The following is a 27,779-nucleotide window of genomic DNA, read 5'->3' as shown; positions in this document are numbered from 1 at the left end:
TTCTGAACACACCCCTGGCAAATATGTATATATCCACATATGAAAGGGTAGACTTTGTGTAAGGGGAAGGTTTGCCAAAGATAAAATGAAGATTAAACTGAAGCTTTAGTAGACAGAGGCCAGGTGGAAGCGGTTATTATTGTGTTCAGTGTTTTTTTTACAAGGCCTTTCCATTTACTGACCATCAAGAGGATAGTTTAGGTTATTGATGGAAACATTGCCGTTTCATTGAGCTGCCAAAATACCAACATCCACATTGACATAGCAGTGTTGTAGGGCTTTTGCCTAACTTGCATTATTATTTTAGTAAATATTGTATATGATGTCGTGTAAACTAGTGTTATTGGCTATTACCATAAAATAAATTAAAAAGTCACTTCACACCCTGTGTGATTAGAAGGATTAGAACTTTCAGCTATCTCGCTCTCCAAATTCACACAAGAATGTTCCTTTGTCTCCAGAAACTTTCCCAGTCCAAACTCTAACACGTTCTAAAGTGAATACTGGAACAATTATTCTAGTATAGAACGTGGGGAACGGTCAGAGGAAATCTAAAGAATAATAATGTCATATGGGTTGTTATTTTGTGATGTCATTAAAAAGGTTATAAAGGCAATACTGTAACTTGAAGTATATACACACTACATATACGAAGTCTCCATCCTTAACGTTGTGTATGAAATATAACAAATTATTCAATTGTTTTTGGTAAGATAGGAATGTGATTTTAGGAACTATACGAGATCATTTGTCACCTATAAACTTTGCACAGTAAAAAGCCACACCCTGACTTAGGTCAGAGAGTGTGTCAGCCTGACGGAACCGCCCCTTTCGACCAGAGTGCATAAAGGATTGGTAAAGAAATTAAAATTGAGACCTGAGAGGTGGTCAAAGAGTTTGAACTCTGACACGAGGTAGAGACGATAAACTCACCTGCCGGACAATCACTGGTACAGCTGATTACTTTTCTAGATACTTTACTTAGGACAGCTAAACTTAAGTGGGACCATTCTACTACTCTTCTCAAACCACCATAGTACCCCTACTCTGATCCCCCAATGGAAACCATCGAAGAGGCACATTCAGGAGCGAATGGAAAGTAGAATAAACTCTGTAGTTCTGTTCAGGACTACACAACAGGTCAACGGATACCGGACGATGGCAGAGGAGAACAACAGTATAAGAGATGGGTGGGGGACGCCTTGTGGACAATTAGAGCATTACAAGCGTGCCGCAGAAAGGCCCAATCAAACCTCTTCCCAAAAAGGCTCGATTCCGACATAGATACACGGCTAACCAAGGCATTTACACATAAATATATTAAATTGTTTCTTACTCCAAACGGGTGGCGGTTCGTGTGCAAAGTATAGGATTACTGTGAGAGCAGTTTCTTAATGTACCAAAGTATAATGTCTGTGTCCCTCTTGCCCTCTCCATGTCTGTGGTAACAAGTCGCCATATTGTGTCAGTTCGCTAGGGACCTGTTTCTAATGTATAAAGTGTGTATGTTTATCTTGTGTTATCATTTAGTTAGCTAGTAAATAAATAATTAAACCAATTTGTGTAGTACTGAATCATAAGTAAAGCTGGGTTTTTTGCAGATGCAGGAGTTTAAGACTGTTCAGAAGGATGATATGATACAAGGTTAGGATTAATACATTGATTGTTTTATGGATGTTTAATTCGGGAGATGGTAACTCTAAACAACCGCTCTCGTGGTGCCCCAAATCCTAATGAGTAGTTTTGTTAAATGACTAATTTAAAAATTGGGTAACAAGTAAACATAGTTAGTTGATTAAATAAATAACAGTCATCAGATTAATGAAATTTAAGACACAGCCTAGGACCTACACATCGGGCTTCTTCACTTGCGGGATCATCTGAGACCAGCCATCCGGACAGCTGATGAAACAATTCTGATTGGTTGGTTGGCCTATGCCCTCCCAGGCCCACCCATGGCTTCTCAACAGTTTATCTTTTAACATAAAACTCCTGAAAAGGTAATCAAATGACTACCCAGACTATTTGCATTGTGTGCCCCCAACCCCTCTTTTACGCTGCTGCTACTCTCTGTTAATCAAATTTGCATAGTCACTTTAACTATACATTCATGTACATACTACCTCAATTAGCCCAACTAAACGGTGCTCCCGCACATTGGCTACCCGGACTCTCTGAATTGTGTCCCGCCACCCACCAACCCCTCTTTTACCCCCTCTGCTACTCTGTTTATCATATAAAGTGGGGCAAAAAAGTATTTAGTCAGCCACCAATTGTGCAAGTTCTCCCACTTAAAAAGATGAGGCCTGTAATTTTCATCATAGGTACACTTCAACTATGACAGACAAAATGAGAAGGAAAAAAATCCAGAAAATCACATTGTAGGATTTATAATTAATTTATTTGTAAATTATGGTGGAAAATAAGTATACACCTACAGTGAGGCAACAAAGTATTTATTCAGCCACCAATTTTTGCCGACATTTACTGACACCGGTCATATTCAATGGGTGTTACGCATTCATAAATTCATCAGTTATTCTGCACTCTGGCACACTCAAACGAGTGCTCTGAAATCAGAATAGCCAGAATGAATTTATGTGAATGCGATTGGTCGACCGTCTGCTGGGTGAGGCTTTATCAGTTCCTTCATGCATTCATTGGATTCCTATCTCCTTCCTATAATATCTCTGGCAACAGCACCATGCAATGCACCCTGGACTAAAGAGGCAGACAAACAGGAAAAATGTGCTAGACCTTAAATTACACATTTTTCAAGGTAGGAATACCGCAAATATATGATCAATATGTGATCAATTCAAGAGAAGACATCCTCCCGAGTTATGACATCGACCAGTATCGAAATCTGGCATGTATGATATACGTTTTTGGCGATCTAAAAGTAGTTTTCCTATAAACTTCCAGTGTAGTGAGTGCGAGTTTATCATGATGATCATGACGTCATACCGGACGGATTTCTGCCTGCTTGAACGCCAATAACTCAAAGATACTCATGAAAACATGAAATGACCAACGGAGTCGATAGACCATCACTCGGAGATGGACAAAAACAATATAACCTTCAAAATGGGTTAACCTTTCCGTTAATGTTTTGGGGCTGCAGGTAACCTAGTGGTTAGAGCTTTTAACCAGTAACCAAAAGGTTACTAGATCTAATCCCCGAGCTGACGAGGTGAAAAATCTGTCGTTTTGCCCCTGAACAAGGCAGTTAACCCACTGTTCTTAGGCCGTCCATTGTAAATGAGAATTTGTTCTTAACTGACTTGACTAGTTAAATAAGGCTGAGGAGTAACACACATCCCCATGTGCTCCACAGTTACTTGCTGTACAACTTTGATGATAGAGCTAAATATGCGCATTTGTCAAACATAGAATAATCGGAAATGTGTAGTTCTGACTATGCTTTCCAAGAGGTGATGATATTACAACCAAATAGTTCATGTTTATTTACCAATACCTTGAAAACGGCAAGCAGGAGTCAATGGTTTTAGCAGAGCTGGGGGGTCTTCTTACCCGCCAGCAGGTAAATTGAACACTGCACTTTTTATTGATAACGACCAGCAATTTTGACTTTGTGGTCGTGGTAGCTAGTGAGAACCGTTTGCGCTGAAATGTGACGCAATCGGTAAGCGACGGCAAACTAATGAGATGGATTGTTTGATCACACAAGTGAGAGTTGTTTGTCATCGCTGAAACTTGTTTGACGATTGCAGAAATGTGGTAATATATGTGCTTTTTAGTTGTGCTTATGAGTTATCGATACTGTAAGAACGAGTTAAAGCGGTGTCTCTGTGCAGATCGCATTTTCAGCCATGGAAACAGGAAACCATTTGTGTTAGTAGCTAGCTATAGTCAGCTTGCTATGCTAGCTAGCTTGTTCGATACTCCAACGTTTTCATGACTCTTCTGTGTTTAGCTACACAACATTCACACGCTACAGCGTTACAACAGTAGAGGAATAGTTATCCAATCATCGATTGCAAGACGCAAAAGCAGCTCAAGTTATTGTAAACATGGCTGAGCACACTATTAGCGAGCTAACGACCTCACAGACAAGTTCAGTTGCCCAAAAAGTGATAAGTTGCTCAGAATGGTTTATTTGTTGCAGACATCACCATTATTAGATACTCATTTACGTTATTTTAGTAAAGGATTAGCAATATATGTAATGTATATTAATTAAACTGTTGGGACATCTGACAATATAGCAGGTCACACCAGTTCTTTTAATATGCCTAGTTATCTATCAACAATACTGTTTTCATCAAATAAACTTAGTACATTAATTTCACACATTTAAGCTATCCTAACAGCTCTCTTTCCTTCAATGTAGCTTCTTCCTTGGCTTGTAAGGGGTAACCCCTGAGAAGGACCTCCATTCGCCACCCTCAGACTTCAGTCTGAAACTGTCAACTATCTGGCCAGCCAGGGTGCAGGTTAGCTGGGCGATATGGGCAAAAATATTGCAATACATTTCCTGAATTCGTGCAATATCGATAAGTAGAACGATACATTTATAACATTAATGTGCACCACAGTTTTGTTTATTTTTATAAGTACTATGTGCTATGGTTGTAAAGTGCTATGGTTATAGCCATCAATTGTCCCATTAACAATCACCCATATTTGCACATTTATTTCACTTCGAACTTAACATTTCTCATGTGCTTAATGAACGATGTCAGCAAAATGCCTGCGGTAAGTGATCAGTATGGTCGGTGTCGATAATTTTCTGTTTATCATCCCAGCTCTAGTCCAGGGTCCTTATCCACCCACAACTCAGGCAGAAATTCCATCTACTGGGGGGTCCCTGGTTCAGTGCCCCTGAGGGCTGGGACCAGCACTCTGGGCCAGAAGCAGCTGTGAAGGGATGGGGTAGTAGCTAAGGACAGAGCCATGGTTCATAACGTCTCAGTCCCCCAAACACCACCTCCGGCACTGGTGGGCACCAATGGCCGCTCCTCTGGGAGGAAGAGGACACCCAAGGCATGTGACTGCTGTGGGCCAAACTCTAAGCACCACAATGGGAAGGACCCACATGGGAAGACTCCAGGTGGCAAGCCCAGACAACGCAGGGCCCATCTGGGGAAGGGCAGGGGCCAGGCCCTGGGGGAGACCCCCAAGAGGACGGGTGGTCACCACTCTTCTGAGAAGACCCAGATGTCAGAGGAGCAGGTAACAGCCATCCGACAGCTGGCGAACGACTCAGTTGTGGAGGAGGTAACCAGCTCCTTGGCTCCATTTGTAACCAGCTCTGTCGGTCAACCTGTAATGAATGTTGTGGCTCAACTTGTAAACAACTCTGTCAGTCAACCTCAACCTTTAACGGACTCTATGGGTCAACCCTTAATGAACTCTATCGGTCAGAAGTTAACGTACACTGTGGTTAAACTGGTGACCAAGTCTGTGGTTCAACCAGTAACAAACTCTGTGGTTCAACCTATAATGAAGGCTGTGGTTGAGCATGTTCCTGATTCAGAGATGGAGCAGGAGAATGGTTGTGGTTTAGACAAACAGCCGGTAACCGACTCTAACACGGAGGTCATGAAGCAGCCCCAGGCTGGTGACGCAGCTGTCTCCCTTTCCAACGGTACATTGGCTGTGCCCAACGAGGAACCAACAGACTGTAGCGCCCCTATGGAGGTGGAACCATCAGCCACAGCCTGTGTTTCCCCAGGCATTATGTTATGCAGCACCCTCCACCCCTTCGCTCTGTGGGACCACAGAGATTACTGTGAGGTGGGAGTGTGGGCTCCAAGCCCTGAGCCAGAGGAGGACTGTGTCTCAAACCCAGCACAGCAACCCAACCCTGAAGACGACATCCATGAAGAAATCATAGACCTTATACATGGTACTAGACTTTTATTGTTACTAATTATTTTTTACTTTTAAATCGTATACATTTTAAGTTCATATTACTTTACTCATGTATGGTGTTATTATTGATTCCTGTCTCACTCACTCAGAGTTCCTGGCGTTCTTCTATGTGAAGTACGGGAGCTTTATCCCCCTCAGTGAGACTGACGTCCTGGAGCATCTGAAGAACAAGTGTAACACTGACCTCCATGACAAGTAGGAATCGTTTTGAGATACAAACCAGCTTCGATTTCATTGTTGATTTCCATTGTTATGCTGATAGCATCTCTGTTGATTTCTCTGTACTAGGAAGCTAAACATCCACTCGGAAATGATGAAGTATAAAGCGGGTCTCGCCTCCACCCCTATGAAGTGCTTCAAAGTGGCCTACAACAAGCACACTCTGACCCTGGAGGACCTGTCCACACTGGATGACCAAAACTGGGTCAACGACCAGGTAGCTTTGGTCGATAGGAAACTGTGTGCTTGCTGCTTATAAACTTATTCGCCTATGTATTATCTAACCTGAAATTCAAACGTTGCCATGTTTCTGTCGTGTGTGTGTGTGTGTGTCTAGGTGATAAACATGTATGGAGAATTGATCATGGATGCTACACAGAACAAGGTGCATTCATTATTAGATCCTGGATCAGAATGTTCAACAAAGGGTTAATTGTGAAAGGGAGTTGTTAGGATGGGGGTGGTCTTCTGCTTGGTTACCAAGGTTACTGAATGTTTTCCTATTTTTCTCCCGCAGGTTCATTTCTTCAACAGCTTTTTCCACAGGCAGCTGGTGGCCAAAGGCTACGAAGGGGTTAAGAGATGGACCAAAAAGGTAAGCTGGCGGTTGGTTATGGAAGATGTGGCCAATTTATCGCTAGTTTGTTAAGATATTTTTTTTATTTTACCTTTATTTTACCAGGCAAGTCAGTTAAGAACAAATTCTTATTTTCAATGACGGCCTAGGAACAGTGGGTTAACTGCCTGTTCAGGGGCAGAACGACAGATTTGTACCTTGTCAGCTCGGGGGTTTGAACTTGCAACCTCCGGTTACTAGTCCAACGCTCTAACCTCTAGGCTACCCTGCAGGACCAGAAATGTAAAGGCTCACTGTTTATCTGAGACTGTCAGTCTCACAGAACTAGCTAAATTAGAATATGTCCGTGATTGTGGTTAATCTGGTGTTTCTCTCGCTCTGTCTCTCTCTCACTCAGGTGGATCTGTTTTCTAAGAGGCTGTTGTTGATTCCTATCCACCTGGAGATTCACTGGTCCCTGATCACAGTGGACATAGCCAACCACCACATCCACTATTACGACAGCCAGGGCATCGTCTTCAAATACACCATGGAGGTACGCTCACTTTAGTCCTCTGCCTCTCAATCAAACTCAGTTGCTTCTGAATATTTATCCTCGATCTGAGGAACATTGGTTTGATTTGATGAGCATTTATCATTTTAACATTGGTCTACGTCATCGGTGACAAACTCATTCCCCAGAGGGCCGAGTGTCTACGGGTTTTCCTTTCAATGATTGACATTATTTTATTAGTGACCTAATTAGTGACCTTATTTTATCACGTAAAAGGGTGGAGCGAAAACCCGCAGACACTAGGCCCTCCTTGGAATGAGTTTGACATGTGGTCTATGTTGTCCACATTTTAGGAACCCTTGAAGGAGTCGATTTGTGAACTATTTAACTCAACCCCTCTGTGTTCATCTGGCCCACAGAACATCCTGACTTATATCCTGGCTGAGGCCGAGGAGAAGAAACAAGCTGCATATCAGAAAGGCTGGAAGACGATTATAAACAAGGTATTGTTTCAGATGGTACCGTGTGACTGTTCTCTCTCTCTCCCGCTTTCTGATTGACCGTGTGTTGACCACTGACTCTGATTGGTTCCCACCCTCAGGGTATTCCTCAACAGAAGAACGACAGTGACTGTGGAGTCTTCATTTTGGAGGTGAGTGGGGAATTTCCCTCTCGTACTGTAAATTCACACACACACACACACACACACATTCCTTGTGGTGAATCTTCCCTATTTAACTCTTCCCCCGCTTTGTTTCTCTCTCAGTACTGCAAGTGCCTGGCATTGAAAGAGCCGCTGCAGTTTACACAAGACGACATGCCCAAAGTCCGCAAGAGGATTTACAAAGAGCTCTGTGACTGTAAACTGAATGACTGATCAACCCGCAGTGTCCCAGCTCCAGAGAGAGTACACCTGCCTTTTCATCCAGGACCGTGGGCTTTAACGACTGTTTGACCCTTATTGTGGAAGGGCCATTAATACTCTAAAACATGACGAGCCAAGAAGCTGAATGAAGTGCAGTGGAAATGGGACGCGTTGTTTGACTGGCGACACGGAGACGGTGAAAACATCCATCTGTCCTTCAGTAGAGGTCCAGCGTTGGACTTTGTTTTTATATTCCTTGATAATGAGAGGCACTTTTGAATTTCTTTTTGAGTTGACGTTCACAAAGTTTCCACTGCTGACTGACCTGGAGCGAACTCTGCTGGTAGGTTTGAGACCGATAATGGACCTATCCGTGTTTTATAACACGTTTCCTAGCTTCAGTTCTTAAACTGTAAACAGGAGATTATATGGGACAGTAGGTGAAACTTGAAGGTTCTTGTTTTATATCATGTAGTGTTTGCCTGACTAGTGAGGTAGAGAACAATAACTCATCGAAGGCTAACGTTTAACTGAATATACTGTTTTAATGTTAATTTCAAACCGCTTCTTAGTTCTTGAGAAACTCCACGTTTTGGCATCACAAACAGCAGTTTGTTATCAGGGAGTTATGATTACCCATGATGCTCCACTCAGAATGGCTTCATGAAAACACACACCTCTTCCTGCTTCTGTTGAAAATATGCTGTTAAAACATTGTGCATTTTGACATTTTAGTGTACTGAGAAAGAATTTAATGCTACTGCTGTAGAACCGTTTCTAAGCCTTTTATTGTATGAGGGCCCGGCCCACTATGGTCATCTTCCTCATTGGAGGATCACCCATCTGAGGGTGCTGGTCCACAGACCGTTTGTAATTGAGAAAATGCTGCTGTAGAAATTGCTGAATCCCATCTATACTATCTGTCATTAATGCACATTTCAGCCCAGTGTAAACCTGGTGCTAACATATGCCTTTTGTGTTGTTGTCCATTTTTAAGACCGGTGTAGATGATTAAAATGTCTGGATGTCAATCAAGTGTGAACAGATCTGGATGTTCAAAACCATTTAGCTTCAGTAATTCTCTTTTAAATAAATCACTTTCTATAATGGGGTAGATGCGACAAATCTCACATGGTGGTGTGAGCAATGCTATTGCACCATTGAATGTTCACAGATCACTCTAATCTGGTTGATCTTCTTTGAGAAACTTTCAGATTTTGATTTAATTTTCAGTTACTATGTTAGTGTTTGCAGGGTTATGCTGACAAAACACCTAGAGAAGATTAAATTGGGATTCTCTAGATTGGTAAACTGTCCTCAAAGGTTCCCAATGTATGCTGTCTCATCCTAAAATGGAACCGTTTCCTTCCCAAGTTAATCCCGGAATACATTCAAACACTTTTTAGTTTTAGGTAAGGTTGAGACAGATCACAGGGTTGTTTGGATGCCCAGCTACGATTCCATTATGCTTTTTAGAGAACAGTGTCGATTCTATTTGAATTCTCTTCAATTAGGAGAATGTGGTTTACTTTCTGGAAATGACTAAAGAGCAGATGTTTGTCGACTCAATGGATCCGTCTGTTCATGTTAACTACTTCAGCAAACAATCACCCATATGAGGATGTTTAATGGTGATGTGACGTTTGTAAAGTTACTTGGTGTATCTGACCGGCGCATGCGTGTGGTGATTCCCTGATACTCGAGCTCGATTAAAATCTCAGTTTACATTTAAAGGTAATTTCCGATCGAGCCGACGCGGTAACAGTAACGTTGCCTTTAAAGTGTCAGCAGCACTTCAGATTGAATCCGATCGCAGACTATTGGCATTGCAGCTTTAAATTAAAAGGCAATGTTCCTGCAGACACAGAGATCCCATTCAAGATAACGGCTCAGGCGAAAATTGCCTTTAAAAGCCACAATGCCTATAACCTGCCATCCTATTGAATCCTGGTGTTGGGACACTGATGGTTTATAGCCTATGCAGCAGGTTAGGAGAATTAGGTCAAGGTTAGTCAAAATTGCTGTAGTTGTCGCAACTCGAACAGGCAAGTTTCAGGTCCGTAGCTTTTCTCCATGGAGCCATAAACTCTGAAAAGCCATCGGTATCAGGTCCATGGACCTTAAACAGTCAGCAGTGAACCTGTGTTTACACACACACACACACACACACACACCCATCCATGAGAAACTACTCAATCCGATCAGAAGAGTTGCTCCACATTACCAAAGTAATGTTCCAGTTCGTATAGTAGATACATTTTAAGAAAAGAAGAAAAAAAAACGTAAAAAGATTTTATTTTTTTGAAAGTATACAGTTTGGGAGACAATTACATTTGTAAATGTATGTCATAATGACTGTTGGAACTATGGTTAACTGAAAAATGCTTCACAGAAGACTTCTAAATAAACAAGTCATTAGAAAACCCTGGCAGACGTCTGCTTGGAACCCAAACTAAACTGTTCCGTCCCTCGGGAGGTTTCTGCAGCTGAGCTAATTTCCCACATCCACCTCGAGCAGGGTCATAATCTTGTCTATATTCATCTCTTACCTGGAAAAGGGCAAAGAAACAGCATAGGACATGTTGACTCAGGCTCGTGACACTAGTTTCCCCATAGCCCTCCCCAAAGAAACAGCATAGGACAAGTTTTATGGCCGTGAGACAACTTTCCCATAGCCCCCCCGGGCTGGGTCATAATCTTGTCTGTATTCGTCTCTGACCTGAGGAGGAAAAAGAGACTGACTTGTTTGTTTTGCCACAGACCCTGTTAAGTATTTGGGTCTATTAGGGGGTGACATAGTTCACATAGGACTGAACTTTGTCTCCTCATGATAGACCCTATCAAGTTCCAGAAAGGTAAGACAACATGGTCACAATGACATATCAACAGGACAAACATGTTAATGGGTTAATACAGTAATGTTAAGTAACTTTCAAAGTTCTTATCCAAACAATAACCAGTTAACAGTACCACTTTAATGAAAACTACAATTGTGAAAACTATCAATTCCAATATAAACAACCAGAGACTAGCTAACTAACTAATATACAACTGTTGTCGTCTCTGAGGTAGTAAACATGCATTTCCCCGGTGTAAATTTACCTGACCACCGGACTTGCCACGGCCGTACTGCCTGCCTTCTTTAAAACCAGCGTCCCAGTCAGTTCTGATGATGCGGTCATCCAGACGCGTCCCGTTGACAAACCTCATAGCATTTTCAGCATCTGTACGCGTGTAGTATCTGGTACAGGGGTCAAGGTGCCAGTTTCCAGGAACACAGATTAAGCCTACTATTGGACATCCGATGGTCACTCTCCACTGACTGTGCTTCAGTGTAGGACTACATCGGCTGATGGAAAAAAGGGCATTATAAATACATTTGATTGATAGGACTAGGCTTAAATCGGAGTCCTTTTTAGTGTAGGACTAGTTTTAATCTGGGTCCGGGAGCCCTAAGTGTATGGGTATAGAATTTAAAAAATGTTGAACCAAAACACACAAGTTTTTTTCAAAGGATACTCGACGAAGCAGAAGCCGCACGCCGTCTTCTTCACCTTATCCAGGCCGATGATTATTCTTTTCACGTCCCCGCTCTTGGAGAAGAGCTCGTACACTTGTTCCTCTGTGGTGTAAAAGGACAGGTTACCCACGTAGAGTGTGTTAGCCTGCTTCAGCAGTTTCTCTTGCTCATATCGATTTCCCTGGAGGATGGAGAGAGGAGAACATCTTTAAAAGAGTCTAGTAGCTGCACAGCCAGGAGGACAATTACACTAATGTTAGCTGTTAGTATTATTCACCACTAATATGGGTAATCGTTTGTGGTATAATATACGTTTTAAATAAGATTCCATCCCATGTAACCATACCAAACATATACTAATTTCAATGTCTCGTATTTAAATGTATTATGTTATGTCTAGACTCTTGAGAACAGTCCGATTAGAGAGGTCGGTTTGATTTGCTCTTTAAACTGTAGCTAATTACAGGTTGGTCTCTTTGAAAACACTTTTCGACCCATTCCTAGGAGGAAATCATCCTTAAATACAATATTCATGGTTTGAAAGCCACAGGTAAGTGATAAACAGCGTTTGTCTGAAAGAAAAGACAGCACGTTGCAAGCTACCGGTAGCTTGCTAGCGCAACAGATAGCTAACGTTGGCTAGCAAAACTATTCTACTGGTTGGTTCCCGATTGATTTAAACCATTCCTTACCTTAAAATGTTGGTCTCTGTATTGGCTTACATCAACGTAGGAGTCGCTGAATAGCGCATTCAACTTAATAGACATTGTGTCGCTTCAAAGATGAGCGGAGAAATGTGTTCCTTACATCAACGTCTCGTCAATAACACAAAAAAGTACTTCCGGATCACGGAATTTAGAAATATTCAAAATAAAAGTCCCCCACGTAATAGTAAAAAAAATGTGTAATTAACATTTATTTATTCATATAAGAAAAAATATTCTCTAAACGTTAACAATGATTCATATTTGTTCATATTTAAATAACATTTGCATTATATTTGTTTGTTTTTTAAACAAGTTCCAAGATAAAATAAATGTCCCCAATGGAGTACACTACATTAAATACATATTGTTTTACAGAGAGAAAACTATTCTAGGTGCCAAAGTAAAAGTGGGGTTGTAATTACTCACTAGCATCTGTCGAATCTATATATGGTGTTATTTCATGGGGGACTGAGGTCTGTATACCCAGAAACACTTTCTACTCAACCCATTACATTGGCCACAATGCAATACACTCTATTTGAAACCCCAAAATACATGTTATGCTATATATAAAAAGTATAGTACCTGTGTTGTGAAACATGGGTCTGAAATTTCATCAAATGTGTCAGTTAATTCATGGTCCAACACATTGGTTCCCAAGCAGGGGTACTAGGACCCCTCGGGTTACTTGGCCTATCCACAGGCTGTACTTGAGAAGACCAATGAGACCATAGGCCTCTTGGTAAAATGCACATGAGAGGGTACTTCAGGGGTACACCAGGCAGATCCAGGCAGATCCAAATTGGCACAGTGACCCGAAAAATGTTGGTCTAACACACACTATGATACATTCATCAATTTCAATCACCAGTTTCATTAAATGTGTCAGTAAAAAATTAATGGTCTAACACTATGATACAATTCAGTCATTTCAATCAATTATAGAATAAATCCATTAAATGAGTTCTGGGCACCGAAATGGAAAATCTATATTAATATCAGTTGCATTTTTTTTCAATTCAATATTGATATCACATCGGTTTGTAGAACATACAATGTAACTGTATGAATGTTCATGTTTCTGTGAAGTCCAGGCAACTGTTGGTAAATTGCCCATTGGGCCATGTGTGTTCTGGTGGCATAAACCTACCTAATCAGTTTTAATCAATGGGAAACCCATCCACAGTTGACCCATCAGCAGGCAATTAAGTATGTGAAGCAGCCTGTTTTAGTTTTGGTGTTGTTGTTTTTTTAAAGGGGCAGTGCAGTTGATGTGATTTTCCTTTTTGTCACGATGTTTCCATTCTATTGCTAGTTTCCCATCCAATTGGCAACAGATTTTCATGCGAATATTAAAAAATATGCATAAATAAAATGTTAAAATGTTCTTGTTGTGGATAGAAGTCTGTGCGTGATGATCATACGACACATAAAAATGACTTTTGTGGTAAAATTCCCATGTACCAAATAAAAATTACAGGTTATATGGGTTTCCATCACATTTTCAAATCTACTGATGATTTTGTCACAAAAAAAGTGGCGTTTTATAGCGAATGTGCCCACTCTGGTATTGGCTGGTGTGTTCTAACCAACAGCTCGCAGATATAGTACGGGTATAGCCTACATGATGACATTATTATGGACAAAAGAGTGAGATTATTTTTTATTTGTCAAACGGCAGCCAAGCATCGATGATCATGTCACCAGAATAAGACCCTGGATATTTATTGGAATGAAGCATCAAGCTCATCACCTTGCACTTTCAATACCCTGTGAAGTTCATCACAGTTTATTTAATCTGTAGCCTAATATACTACATGCTACATTTAGTCATAGTCGGGAGGACCACACAGCCTGTCATTGAGTGACTCCGGGTTTAGATATGATGGTTATTATATCAATATTTGCACATAAAAGCGTGTCCGCTGCCATTTTACTTATAATACATTGATAGTCGTCTTAAGAAGCAGATTTGTAATTGTTTCTATAAATTTGTTCTTGTATTTACTTATTAGCACAATAAAAATGGACATTGATTAAAATGTAATATCTTTTGAATTAGTTATCCACATTGCAATGTTTTTAAAATGTCAGCTTTTATTTTGAAGGATTCTTTATTACCACACAAATTGACGCCATCTTTTATGCTGCTGGCAGAACAGTGTGTCTCTGATGTAACCTCGGGTCTCAAAGTAGCGGTCATCTGAATGAACAAGGAAGTATGTGAGAAACTCTTCGATATTAATCTTAACTTTACCAGTGGCTCCTTATAGCATGTTATAATAAAAAGAGTATTGCTGTTTTCTCATGAACTAACGTATTTTTCGGGAAAGGCAGCTAACTACCACGAGTAGCTAGCTAGCTGGTTAGCTAACTCTGGGCAGTGAAATAACATCAGCTTTCTTGTCGTTTGTTTTACAGGTAAAAAGACCATTTATTTACTGTGCGAGATGGCCATCATTCGTATGTTGTTCTCTTTCCTGAACAATCCACGAGTCATTGAGAAACTAGCGGAGTCTCGTCCTATCCGACGTGCGGCACAGATCACAGCTTTTGCGATCATCAAAGCACAAATCGCTGGGAAGGTTGCGACGGCGAAGGTCCTGAAGTCAGACACGCTACGCCAGGTTCGGCAAGAGGCAAACGGACGGATTCCCCGAGACGCTGGTGACATCGGGACCCGGTTCAGAAGAGTGAGGGAGACTTTTGTCAAGGAGGTGAAAGATGGCTTCAGAGACGCTCAGGGACAACTAAAGAAATGAAGCAGTAGTCTTTTGTCTGTATGACAGACAAACAATCATGTGAACTGTTGATAACGTGACCGACAACATGACCCGTCCCACAACTGTCTAGGCCGACTACTATTACATCACTGAGCCAATATTTTTATATATATTGACGGGAACACTAAGCTACTGGTAAACCAGCTACTATGTCTCAAAACATACTGAAGATTAGCTTTCCATCAGGGAGATATCATGTAATGAGTGTGGAGTGTTTCTGACTGGTTAAAAAACAAAGTTTCGCCCCTATAATGAATGTTGGCGTTTGTGGTGGATGAGTCTACTGTAACAGGTCTGGGTTTGTGGTGAGTTAGCCTACTGTAACACGTCTACATACTGGAGACAGATTTGTTGCAATCTACCCAGTAGTATTTATTCAGGAGTTTGTGTTTGTAGATCTGGAATCGTTTACCTGATCTGACTTACAGAATACCATCATATAGTATGTTTGCTGTAATGCAGTCCCACGTCAGTTCCCATGACATATTATGACTTGAGGTGTTTAAAGGTTTGGATTGTCCTCACCTATTGGCCAAATCTTAGTGTGCTTTTAAATTAAATGTCTTGTATTTTACCAATAAAAGACCATTCAGATAAAACATGACTAGAAAACACAAGGTTTAGGCCTCTATTCAATCAATCCGTATTGTGTAAAATTCTGCACTAAAGTCCAATTGAAATTCAAAGGCAATGTTGGCTTTCACTGTAAACGCTGCATGTCGGGCTCAATCGGAATTTACCTTTACATTTCTATTGTGATATGGATTGAATAGAGCACTTTGTCACCGACACCAGCGTGTGTTTTACACCCGAGGAGGAAGCTGACTGACAAGTTCGGCAGTATCTTTGAAATCAGCGTCTTAACAATACTGATATTGTGTGTAGCAGACAGTTAGGGCTATGCTATGCTAGCTATGCTAGGCTAGCTACTAGCTAGTACAAAAGCAATTGCCTTTTTGTGAGTCTGCTATGGCTAAGTGTAGCATTGTGTGGATTACTGTGTGTCGACGAACCTCAACTCACCTTGCATGTTAAAAGTTCACTGTTTCACTTTGTCATAGGTTGGCCCATAAAGAGGCTATAATAACATTCTTGGTGGACGTGACAATCTCCACGTTGATTGTTTAAAGTTACAATGAAATATACACGCACACAATTATGGACTGAAGTCCTTGCGTTCTTTGCTGCAACGGCAGTTTGAATGGAAGTTGTTGGAAGAGTTTGTGAGGTTCAGAACCAAGGACGGTATTGCACGGTCCTTGACTCTGTAGATGGGCTGACTGACACAATGTACAGGTTCTCATTCACAAACGACTACGACACTACGAATGTGTCACGATGGACCAGTAGCTTCCATATGCAGATTTTTAATAAGAACAGCAGAGAATTCTTAAAGAAGCAGTTTTGTAGCAATACTTATGCAGACGCACTGGCCTGGCAACTAAATATTAGTTACATGTTTATCATTTCATTGAAGAAATTGCTATAACTTTGAAGGCAAGCATTTGTTTCTGGCAGAAATGAGTCAGTACTCTGTGCATATACACTGATATGGTAGCTGAGCATCATATAAACTTATCTCTCATTGAAATACACATACAAATCAAGCTGATATTACTGGACAGGAACGCAAAAATAAATCGAACACTGCGCCGTCACAATGCAGGAATTAAGGTTGGGTTGAGTTCCATTCCTTATAATCACTATTGTTATAGATGATGGATTTTAGCTCATGTGTACAACATTGAAATGTAATATAAGAATTTAAACCTGACTCTGTAATTTTCAAAATTCCACATTACTTTAAAATCAAAGTACACCTAAGTTTCAAAAGCAAAAAAAACAAGGATGGCTTGTTCAATGTTCTCTCCAAAACAAGTGCATATCAGGGGCAAGCAGGTTCCAATCCATAATGTTTATCAGTAGGCTATAATTCACATCATCCTTATCGTAGAATTTGATTACCAGCCAAGCAAATGGAAACTTCTAGGCCTCTATTCACACTGTAACGCTGAACTTCCCGCGTAACGGATTGAATCAAGACCCTAAATACAGATAGTGAGCAAGTTGTCTTGGCTTAAATGTTTGTCTTTCCAGGATTTGGGGAGAACATATGAATAAAACCCCCCCTATTTGACTCTTTTCAAAACATTTCACAACACACATCCTGTGGTTCAAGCAGTGCATATTCACTGATATGGCATTAGCTTATACAGTAAAGGCAGAATGTGCAAAACACGCCATATTCCCAGATATGGCTTGTGCCCATAAGTAGTACTCACAATAGTCGGTGTAAGCAATACACACCTTGCGGAGAGACGAACACTGCATAGTAAAGTATGTAACGGGTAAAAACATATACACTGATATGGCAGTTACCGTCAGTAAGCATAATAGCAATCCTTCGTCATCTCTGGTTGGGAAGGACTTCATCCTCTGTAGCTCAACCAAAGAAAACAGGATATTTTCCCCATTGAGAGACAAGCTCAAAAAGCACGTTGACTCACTGACTCAAGAAGCACCTTGACTCAACAACGGTGACCATAATTTAGACCCAAGTCAAATAGTATTTTCAACATGTTATCCTTACTCACAAATCCTAGCATCAACATATACCGTAGAATAATGTACAATCACAAGCTATGAATCTAAAGTACAATCATAAGCTATGAATCAGATACAGGAAGGGATGCAGACATCATCTTCTAAAGATTCCAACATGACAGGAAATGCTGCTGTGGTGTGCTGGGTGGTAATGTGCTGGGTGGTAATGTGCTGGGTGGTAATGTGCTGGGTGGTAATGTGCTGGGTGGTAATGTACTGGGTGGTAATGTACTGGGTGGTAATGTACTGGGTGGTAATGTGCTGGGTGGTAATGTGCTGGGTGGTAATGTGTAGTGTTATTGCTGGTGCTTTGGCAGAATAGGAGAGATTCCCTACAGAGGGAGTAAGCTACTGGGGTTGGTGAAGGAATGGGGCTGGACAAAAACAGAGGTTTTGTGTTGCGTCTGGGAATTTGGTGAGGGTTTTGGACAGGGGTTCAAGCTGGGAATGTGACTAGGGATTTGGACAGGGGTTAAGGCTGGGATAGGGGTTAGGGTTGGAACTTGGACAGAGGGCTGGGTTGGGGCTGGAACTTGGACAGGGGGCTGGGTTGGGGCTGGAACTTGGAAGGGGACTGGGTTGGGGCTGGAACTTGGAAGGGGACTGGGTTGGGGCTGGAACTTGGAAGGGGACTGGGTTGGGGCTGGAACTTGGACAGGGGGCTGGGTTGGGGCTGGAACTTGGACAGGGGGCTGGGTTGGGGCTGGAACTTGGAAGGGGACTGGGTTAGGGTTGGAACTTGGAAGGGGACTGGGTTGGGGCTGGAACTTGGACAGGGGGCTGGGTTGGGGCTGGAACTTGGACAGGGGGCTGGGTTGGGGCTGGAACTTGGACAGGGGGCTGGGTTGGGGCTGGAACTTGGAAGGGGACTGGGTTGGGGCTGGAAGTTGGAAGGGGACTGGGTTAGGGCTGGAACTTGGAAGGGGACTGGGTTGGGGCTGGAACTTGGACAGGGGGCTGGGTTGGGGCTGGAACTTGGAAGGGGACTGGGTTGGGGCTGGAACTTGGAAGGGGACTGGGTTTGGGGCTGGAACTTGGAAGGGGACTGGGTTGGGGCTGGAACTTGGACAGGGGGGCTGGGTTGGGGCTGGAACTTGGACAGGGGGCTGGGTTGGGGCTGGAACTTGGACAGGGGGCTGGGTTGGGGCTGGAACTTGGACAGGGGGCTGGGTTGGGGCTGGAACTTGGAAGGGGACTGGGTTGGGGCTGGAACTTGGACAGGGGGCTGGGTTGGGGCTGGAACTTGGACAGGGGCTGGGTTGGGGCTGGAACTTGGACAGGGGGCTGGGTTGGGGCTGGAACTTGGAAGGGGACTGGGTTGGGGCTGGAACTTGGAAGGGGACTGGGTTGGGGCTGGAACTTGGAAGGGGACTGGGTTGGGGCTGGAACTTGGACAGGGGCTGGGTTGGGGCTGGAACTTGGACAGGGGGCTGGGTTGGGGCTGGAACTTGGAAGGGGACTGGGTTGGGGCTGGAACTTGGAAGGGGACTGGGTTAGGGCTGGAACTTGGACAGGGGGGCTGGGTTGGGGCTGGAACTTGGAAGGGGACTGGGTTGGGGCTGGAACTTGGAAGGGGACTGGGTTAGGGCTGGAACTTGGACAGGGGGGCTGGGTTGGGGCTGGAACTTGGAAGGGGACTGGGTTGGGGCTGGAACTTGGAAGGGGACTGGGTTGGGGCTGGAACTTGGACAGGGGGCTGGGTTGGGGCTGGAACTTGGACAGGGGGCTGGGTTGGGGCTGGAACTTGGAAGGGGACTGGGTTGGGGCTGGAACTTGGAAGGGGACTGGGTTGGGGCTGGAACTTGGAAGGGGACTGGGTTGGGGCTGGAACTTGGAAGGGGACTGGGTTGGGGCTGGAACTTGGAAGGGGACTGGGTTGGGGCTGGAACTTGGACAGGGGGGCTGGGTTGGGGCTGGAACTTGGAAGGGGACTGGGTTGGGGCTGGAACTTGGAAGGGGACTGGGTTAGGGCTGGAACTTGGACAGGGGGGCTGGGTTGGGGCTGGAACTTGGAAGGGGACTGGGTTGGGGCTGGAACTTGGAAGGGGACTGGGTTAGGGCTGGAACTTGGACAGGGGGGCTGGGTTGGGGCTGGAACTTGGAAGGGGACTGGGTTGGGGCTGGAACTTGGAAGGGGACTGGGTTGGGGCTGGAACTTGGACAGGGGGGCTGGGTTGGGGCTGGAACTTGGACAGGGGGGCTGGGTTGGGGCTGGAACTTGGAAGGGGACTGGGTTGGGGCTGGAACTTGGAAGGGGACTGGGTTGGGGCTGGAACTTGGAAGGGGACTGGGTTGGGGCTGGAACTTGGAAGGGGACTGGGTTGGGGCTGGAACTTGGACAGGGGACTGGGCTGGAACTTGGACAGGGAGCTGGGTTGGGGCTGGAACTTGGAAGGGGACTGGGTTGGGGCTGGAACTTGGACAGGGGGGCTGGGTTAGGGTTGGAACTTGGACAGGGGGGCTGGGTTGGGGCTGGAACTTGGACAGAGGCTGGGTTGGGGCTGGAACTTGGAAGGGGACTGGGTTGGGGCTGGAAGTTGGACAGGGGGGCTGGGTTAGGGTTGGAACTTGGACAGGGGGCTGGGTTGGGGCTGGAACTTGGACAGAGGCTGGGTTGGGTTAGGACATGGCTTCTTACATCCAGAGGAAGATGGAGCTCATCAGAACCACCAGGAGCAGGGAAGACAGCGCTGTAGGCCAAACAAATATACTTCAGTACACCAGCACATAGGAAAGCTACTGTTCCCAAAGCATTACCATCAGTAAAATGAGATAGATCAAAGAGAGTGTGTGTGAGTTTGTGTACAGTACCTTTAGCAGAGGAGTTGCACTCCATGTTGGTAAGTGAGTCCATGTAGCCCTGTCCCAGCCACTTGTCATAGGTCTTCCTCTCGGCCACTCCGATCATGCTGACAGTGGAGTCTTTGAAGATGAGGTCAGAGCCCTGGTACTTAGACGAGTCAAACATCTTGAACGCTGAACCCGTGTCACTACTATAGTACTCCTGGAGGGAGATGAAGAGGACACAAGTGTATCAACTACCACTTGGTTTTATCAGCATGTAGTTCACTGTTTTAAGGTTGGTGTAGAAGGGATATATAGTTATGTTATGCCACATGCATACAATCAATCAACAAATCGACCAAACACTCACTCACTCAAACAGTCAACAAATCAATCCAATCACTCAATAAAATAACCAATAAATCAACCAATCATTCAATAAATCAACTAATCAACCAATCAGTCACTCAACAAACCAATGGCCCGGCCAGTCGTACCTGTGCTTTGTCCAGCAGGCCATAGAGGGCGTAGATGTTGGTGTCGGGCCGTACCATAACGGCGTGGGAAGGGACGCGGGCCAGGTTACAGTGGGCATACTGGGTGACCTCTGCCCTGGAGCCATGGGGACACAGCAGCTGGAAGTCCTTAGACTGCAGGTCAATGGCCCATGACTCACCTGAATTACCTAGAGGACAGAGAGATAAACACACAGAGATACATGGAGATAGATAACTTACCGCAGATATACATAGATAACTCTCCTAATTCACAAATACTGATATGAAGTTATGGAGTCAAAGAGCAACGTGTCAGCAAGTTGTTAATGACTGGAAAACATTTCCACATCCTCTGAACAAGTTTATGATTCTGGTAGTGGGGTTATGGGTTTATGGTTTCGGTAGTGGGGTTATGGTGCAATGATAACAATGGTTGGTTTCCTGATCAGAGATGGTATACACACACACACACACACACACACACACACACACACACACACACACACACACACACACTTACCATCAGTGTTTTGGAAGACAGTGGTGTGCTTGATGAAGGCCACCTCTCCAGTTCCCGTGGCCAAACACCTGATACAAATAGAGTTAAATAGTAAATGGGGTCTTTATGTTGACACTAACTCTGCCACGGTTCGTTGGACAAAGACTATGGAGAAAATGAATGGCGTTTTTTTTGTTGTTGTAGTGTTTTTGGAGAAAGGTAGAAAATAAGCTCTGTGGTAAACACAGGTTGAGGAGATCTGACGCGGTTTGTTCTATGAGATTATCTTCATCAGCTAACGTCGTTGTTGTTGTTGTTGAATTTATGTCATTCACAAAAACCCCATAAAGTGTAATCATCCATAAAGATCATGCTAACTGGCTGCTATCATCTTATGGAAGAGAATGTAGAAGAACTCCCAAGTCTGTTTTTACCTCAGACCTCATTTTCTGCATTTACTCCAAAACCCTACTCTTTCCCCATAGGAATGTCTGAACGAACTGCAACGTCAGGGTTGTGGGTTCGATTCCCACAGGGGGAGTGGGGGGGGGCAGTATCAAAAATGTATGCATTCTCTACTGTAAGTCTCTCCGGATAAGAATGTCTGCTAAATGACTCAAATGTTAATGTTAATGTATATTAACAAATGTATATGTCAATGATGCTATCTCTCTCTAGAATGTTCCCTACGGTCTACAATTACAACAAACCAAGGCCGATATACATAGTTTGACTATAACGTTGTAAATGGTGTTATAACTACAATGGAATTGTCTTGGCACTTTATAAAACGACTATGTCTTAAGGGCTGTATTCAAGTCGCAGAAGTTGAGCTTTACAGTGTGATTGAAACGGAAAGGTTGCGCTCCAACGCTGGCGGAGACAACATGCACGGGAAACGCTTCAGACATCCACTAAATTACAAATCACCTTCACATCTCTATTACGGAAACTGTCACGTTTCAGCTTCACAGACCGAACAGAGTCAGCTTCACAGACCGAATAGAGTCAGCTTCACAGGCTGAATAGAGTCAGCTTCACAGACTGAATAGAGTCAGCTTCACAGGCTGAATAGAGTCAGCTTCACAGACTGAACAGAGTCAGCTTCACAGACTGAATAGAGTCAGCTTCACAGACTGAACAGAGTCAGCTTCACAGACTGAATAGAGTCAGCTTCACAGACTGAATAGAGTCAGCTTCACAGACTGAATAGAGTCAGCTTCACAGACTGAACAGAGTCAGCTTCACAGACTGAATAGAGTCAGCTTCACAGACTGAATAGAGTCAGCTTCACAGACTGAATAGAGTCAGCTTCACAGACTGAATAGAGTCAGCTTCACAGACTGAATAGAGTCAGCTTCACAGACCGAATAGAGTCAGCTTCACAGACTGAATAGAGTCAGCTTCACAGACTGAACAGAGTCAGCTTCACAGGCCGAATAGAGTCAGCTTCACAGACCGAATAGAGTCAGCTTCACAGACTGAATAGAGTCAGCTTCACAGACTGAATAGAGTCAGCTTCACAGACTGAACAGAGTCAGCTTCACAGACCGAATAGAGTCAGCTTCACAGACTGAATAGAGTCAGCTTCACAGACTGAATAGAGTCAGCTTCACAGACCGAACAGAGTCAGCTTCACAGACTGAATAGAGTCAGCTTCACAGACTGAATAGAGTCAGCTTCACAGACTGAATAGAGTCAGCTTCACAGACTGAATAGAGTCAGCTTCACAGACTGAATAGAGTCAGCTTCACAGACCGAATAGAGTCAGCTTCACAGACCGAATAGAGTCAGCTTCACAGACTGAACAGAGTCAGCTTCACAGACTGAATAGAGTCAGCTTCACAGACCGAATAGAGTCAGCTTCACAGACCGAATAGAGTCAGCTTCACAGACCGAATAGAGTCAGCTTCACAGACCGAACAGAGTCAGCTTCACAGACCGAATAGAGTCAGCTTCACAGACTGAACAGAGTCAGCTTCACAGACTGAATAGAGTCAGCTTCACAGACCGAATAGAGTCAGCTTCACAGACCGAATAGAGTCAGCTTCACAGACCGAATAGAGTCAGCTTCACAGACTGAACAGAGTCAGCTTCACAGACTGAATAGAGTCAGCTTCACAGACCGAATAGAGTCAGCTTCACAGACCGAATAGAGTCAGCTTCACAGACTGAATAGAGTCAGCTTCACAGACTGAACAGAGTCAGCTTCACAGACCGAACAGAGTCAGCTTCACAGACCGAATAGAGTCAGCTTCACAGACCGAATAGAGTCAGCTTCACAGACCGAATAGAGTCAGCTTCACAGACCGAATAGAGTCAGCTTCACAGACCGAACAGAGTCAGCTTCACAGACCGAATAGAGTCAGCTTCACAGACCGAATAGAGTCAGCTTCACAGACTGAACAGAGTCAGCTTCACAGACCGAACAGAGTCAGCTTCACAGACTGAATAGAGTCAGCTTCACAGGCCGAACAGAGTCAGCTTCACAGACTGAATAGAGTCAGCTTCACAGGCTGAATAGAGTCAGCTTCACAGACCGAACAGAGTCAGCTTCACAGACTGAACAGAGTCAGCTTCACAGACTGAATAGAGTTAGCTTCACAGACTGAATAGAGTCAGCTTCACAGACCGAACAGAGTCAGCTTCACAGACTGAATAGAGTCAGCTTCACAGGCTGAATAGAGTCAGCTTCACAGACCGAATAGAGTCAGCTTCACAGACTGAACAGAGTCAGCTTCACAGACTGAATAGAGTCAGCTTCACAGACTGAATAGAGTCAGCTTCACAGACCGAATAGAGTCAGCTTCACAGACCGAATAGAGTCAGCTTCACAGACTGAACAGAGTCAGCTTCACAGACTGAATAGAGTCAGCTTCACAGAACAACAGAGTCAGCTTCACAGACTGAATAGAGTCAGCTTCACAGACCGAATAGAGTCAGCTTCACAGACTGAACAGAGTCAGCTTCACAGACTGAATAGAGTCAGCTTCACAGACTGAATAGAGTCAGCTTCACAGACCGAATAGAGTCAGCTTCACAGACTGAATAGAGTCAGCTTCACAGACTGAATAGAGTCAGCTTCACAGACTGAATAGAGTCAGCTTCACAGACTGAATAGAGTCAGCTTCACAGACTGAACAGAGTCAGCTTCACAGACTGAACAGAGTCAGCTTCACAGACCGAATAGAGTCAGCTTCACAGACTGAATAGAGTCAGCTTCACAGACTGAACAGAGTCAGCTTCACAGACCGAATAGAGTCAGCTTCACAGACTGAATAGAGTCAGCTTCACAGACTGAATAGAGTCAGCTTCACAGACTGAACAGAGTCAGCTTCACAGACTGAACAGAGTCAGCTTCACAGACTGAACAGAGTCAGCTTCACGGACTGAATAGAGTCAGCTTCACAGACCGAACAGAGACCTCAATCTGTCTTTAAATGGATCAGGAAGTTGTACTGTACCTGAACGCTCCATCGTATCCGTCAAACAGGTCCTTGCCTTTCTCACACTTGTTCTGCCCTTTGTTGTCCCCCACACACAGGTCACACAGGTTGCCAGGGAAACCAGGCTGATTGGCACCAGGGACACAGCTGTTCTTAAAGAAACCTCCAGCGGCTGAGGAGGACAGAAGGAGAGAGAGACAGTCAGATTACTGAGGAGGACAGAAGGAGAGAGAGACAGTCAGATTACTGAGGAGGACAGGAGGAGAGAGAGACAGTCAGATTACTGAGGAGGACAGGAGGAGAGAGAGACAGTCAGATTACTGAGGAGGACAGAAGGAGAGAGAGACAGTCAGATTACTGAGGAGGACAGGAGGAGAGAGAGAGACAGACCTACTGAGGAGGACAGGAGGAGAGAGAGACAGTCAGATCTACTGAGGAGGACAGGAGGAGAGAGAGACAGTCAGATCTACTGAGGAGGACAGAAGGAGAGAGAGACAGTCAGATTACTGAGGAGGACAGAAGGAGAGAGAGACAGTCAGATTACTGAGGAGGACAGAAGGAGAGAGAGAGACAGTCAGACCTACTGAGGAGGACAGGAGGAGAGAGAGACAGTCAGATTACTGAGGAGGACAGGAGGAGAGAGAGACAGTCAGATCTACTGAGGAGGACAGAAGGAGAGAGAGACAGTCAGATCTACTGAGGAGGACAGGAGGAGAGAGAGACAGTCAGATTACTGAGGAGGACAGGAGGAGAGAGAGACAGTCAGATCTACTGAGGAGGACAGAAGGAGAGAGAGACAGTCAGATCTACTGAGGAGGACAGGAGAAGAGAGACAGTCAGATCTACTGAGGAGGACAGAAGGAGAGAGAGACAGTCAGATCTACTGAGGAGGACAGGAGGAGAGAGAGACAGTCAGATTACTGAGGAGAACAGAAGGAGAGAGAGACAGTCAGATTACTGAGGAGGACAGGAGGAGAGAGAGACAGTCAGATTACTGAGGAGGACAGGAGGAGAGAGAGACAGTCAGATTACTGAGGAGAACAGAAGGAGAGAGACAGTCAGATTACTGAGGAGGACAGGAGGAGAGAGAGACAGTCAGATTACTGAGGAGGACAGGAGGAGAGAGACAGTCAGATTACTGAGGAGGACAGGAGGAGAGAGAGACAGTCAGATCTACTGAGGAGGACAGAAGGAGAGAGAGACAGTCAGATCTACTGAGGAGGACAGAAGGAGAGAGAGACAGTCAGATCTACTGAGGAGGACAGGAGAAGAGAGACAGTCAGATCTACTGAGGAGGACAGAAGGAGAGAGAGACAGTCAGATCTACTGAGGAGGACAGAAGGAGAGAGAGACAGTCAGATCTACTGAGGAGGACAGAAGGAGAGAGAGACAGTCAGATCTACTGAGGAGGACAGGAGAAGAGAGACAGTCAGATCTACTGAGGAGGACAGAAGGAGAGAGAGACAGTCAGATCTACTGAGGAGGACAGGAGGAGAGAGAGACAGTCAGATTACTGAGGAGAACAGAAGGAGAGAGAGACAGTCAGACCTACTGAGGAGGACAGAAGGAGAGAGAGACAGTCAGATCTACTGAGGAGGACAGAAGGAGAGAGAGTCAGATTACTGAGGAGGACAGAAGGAGAGAGAGACAGTCAGATCTACTGAGGAGGACAGAAGGAGAGAGAGACAGTCAGATCTACTGAGGAGGACAGAAGGAGAGTGAGAGACAGTCAGATCTACTGAGGAGGACAGAAGGAGAGAGAGACAGTCAGATCTACTGAGGAGAACAGAAGGAGAGAGAGACAGTCAGATCAACTGAGGAGAACAGAAGGAGAGAGAGACAGTCAGATCTACTGAGGAGGACAGAAGGAGAGAGAGACAGTCAGATCTACTGAGGAGGACAGAAGGAGAGAGACAGTCAGATCTACTGAGGAGGACAGGAGAAGAGAGACAGTCAGATCTACTGAGGAGGACAGGAGAAGAGAGACAGTCAGATCTACTGAGGAGGACAGAAGGAGAGAGAGACAGTCAGATTACTGAGGAGGACAGAAGGAGAGAGAGACAGTCAGACCTACTGAGGAGGACAGAAGGAGAGAGAGACAGTCAGATCTACTGAGGAGGACAGAAGGAGAGAGAGACAGTCAGATTACTGAGGAGGACAGAAGGAGAGAGAGACAGTCAGATCTACTGAGGAGGACAGAAGGAGAGAGAGAGACAGTCAGATTACTGAGGAGGACAGAAGGAGAGAGAGACAGTCAGATTACTGAGGAGGACAGAAGGAGAGAGAGACAGTCAGATCTACTGAGGAGAACAGAAGGAGAGAGAGACAGTCAGATTACTGAGGAGGACAGAAGGAGAGAGATACAGTCAGATCTACTGAGGAGGACAGAAGGAGAGAGAGACAGTCAGATCTACTGAGGAGGACAGAAGGAGAGAGAGACAGTCAGATTACTGAGGAGGACAGAAGGAGAGAGAGACAGTCAGATCTACTGAGGAGGACAGAAGGAGAGAGAGTCAGATTACTGAGGAGGACAGAAGGAGAGAGAGACAGTCAGATCTACTGAGGAGGACAGAAGGAGAGAGAGACAGTCAGATTACTGAGGAGGACAGAAGGAGAGAGAGACAGTCAGATTACTGAGGAGGACAGGAGGAGAGAGACAGTCAGATCTACTGAGGAGGACAGAAGGAGAGAGAGACAGTCAGATCTACTGAGGAGGACAGAAGGAGAGAGAGACAGTCAGATCTACTGAGGAGGACAAGGAGAGAGAGACAGTCAGATCTACTGAGGAGGACAGAAGGAGAGAGAGACAGTCAGATCTACTGAGGAGGACAGAAGGAGAGAGAGACAGTCAGATCTACTGAGGAGGACAGAAGGAGAGAGAGACAGT

The 27,779-nt window shown here is 44.4% G+C and overlaps 4 protein-coding genes across 9 annotated transcripts in view; 2 read left to right on the top strand and 2 right to left on the bottom strand.

Moving 5' to 3' along the window:
• The first annotated feature begins 2,690 nt into the window (after positions 1-2,690).
• Positions 2,691-9,159, top strand: senp5 (SUMO specific peptidase 5). Of its 4 annotated transcripts, none has more exons than XM_064936090.1 (11): positions 2,691-2,779; positions 4,355-4,457; positions 4,770-5,872; positions 5,988-6,093; positions 6,187-6,334; positions 6,455-6,502; positions 6,635-6,712; positions 7,092-7,229; positions 7,607-7,690; positions 7,789-7,839; positions 7,954-9,159. In XM_064936090.1, exons 3-11 carry the CDS (start codon positions 4,918-4,920, stop codon positions 8,062-8,064), a joined length of 1,719 nt encoding a protein of 572 aa, XP_064792162.1. In that variant the 5' UTR covers positions 2,691-2,779; positions 4,355-4,457; positions 4,770-4,917; the 3' UTR covers positions 8,065-9,159. The 4 variants fall into 4 exon arrangements, with proteins under 4 accessions (XP_064792162.1, XP_064792161.1, XP_064792159.1 ...); XM_064936089.1 differs by lacking the exon at positions 2,691-2,779 and adding an exon at positions 2,807-3,738; XM_064936087.1 differs by lacking the exon at positions 2,691-2,779 and adding an exon at positions 2,807-3,741.
• A 1,171-nt stretch (positions 9,160-10,330) lies between these two features.
• On the bottom strand, positions 10,331-12,412 carry ncbp2 (nuclear cap binding protein subunit 2). 2 transcript variants are annotated; one of them, XM_064936092.1, is made up of 4 exons: positions 12,265-12,412; positions 11,572-11,753; positions 11,155-11,293; positions 10,331-10,771 (listed from the first exon to the last, which is right to left on the bottom strand). In XM_064936092.1, the coding sequence occupies exons 1-4, from the start codon at positions 12,337-12,339 to the stop codon at positions 10,700-10,702; spliced, it is 468 nt and encodes a 155-aa protein (XP_064792164.1). In that variant the 5' UTR covers positions 12,340-12,412; the 3' UTR covers positions 10,331-10,699. The 2 variants fall into 2 exon arrangements, with proteins under 2 accessions (XP_064792164.1, XP_064792165.1); XM_064936093.1 differs by having other exon boundaries at positions 10,331-10,601.
• Positions 12,413-14,413: 2,001 nt separating this feature from the next.
• Positions 14,414-15,748, top strand: ncbp2as2 (NCBP2 antisense 2 (head to head)). The gene is made up of 2 exons (XM_064936094.1): positions 14,414-14,498; positions 14,701-15,748. Exon 2 carries the CDS (start codon positions 14,730-14,732, stop codon positions 15,039-15,041), a length of 312 nt encoding a protein of 103 aa, XP_064792166.1. The 5' UTR covers positions 14,414-14,498; positions 14,701-14,729; the 3' UTR covers positions 15,042-15,748.
• Positions 15,749-20,017: 4,269 nt separating this feature from the next.
• meltf (melanotransferrin) overlaps positions 20,018-27,779 on the bottom strand; it is a 19,102-nt gene continuing 11,340 nt past the window's right edge. The window contains exons 12-17 of one of the 2 annotated variants that reach the window (XM_064936086.1): positions 24,911-25,064; positions 21,468-21,535; positions 20,948-21,135; positions 20,478-20,670; positions 20,275-20,356; positions 20,084-20,155 (exon numbers count right to left, since the gene is read on the bottom strand). In XM_064936086.1, coding sequence (XP_064792158.1) covers positions 20,301-20,356; positions 20,478-20,670; positions 20,948-21,135; positions 21,468-21,535; positions 24,911-25,064 — 659 coding nt within the window. In that variant the 3' untranslated portion in view covers positions 20,084-20,155; positions 20,275-20,300. Of the gene's footprint in view, positions 20,357-20,477; positions 20,671-20,947; positions 21,136-21,467; positions 21,536-24,910; positions 25,065-27,779 lie in introns of both variants that reach the window. The other variant, XM_064936085.1, reaches the window with a different exon arrangement.

This window comes from Oncorhynchus masou, chromosome 24 (assembly GCF_036934945.1).
Source record: "Oncorhynchus masou masou isolate Uvic2021 chromosome 24, UVic_Omas_1.1, whole genome shotgun sequence".
In the NCBI taxonomy this organism is placed as follows: Eukaryota; Metazoa; Chordata; class Actinopteri; order Salmoniformes; family Salmonidae; genus Oncorhynchus; species Oncorhynchus masou.
The sequence above is the reverse complement of the archived record's forward strand: the minus strand, read 5'-3'. Positions and strand labels throughout refer to the sequence as shown.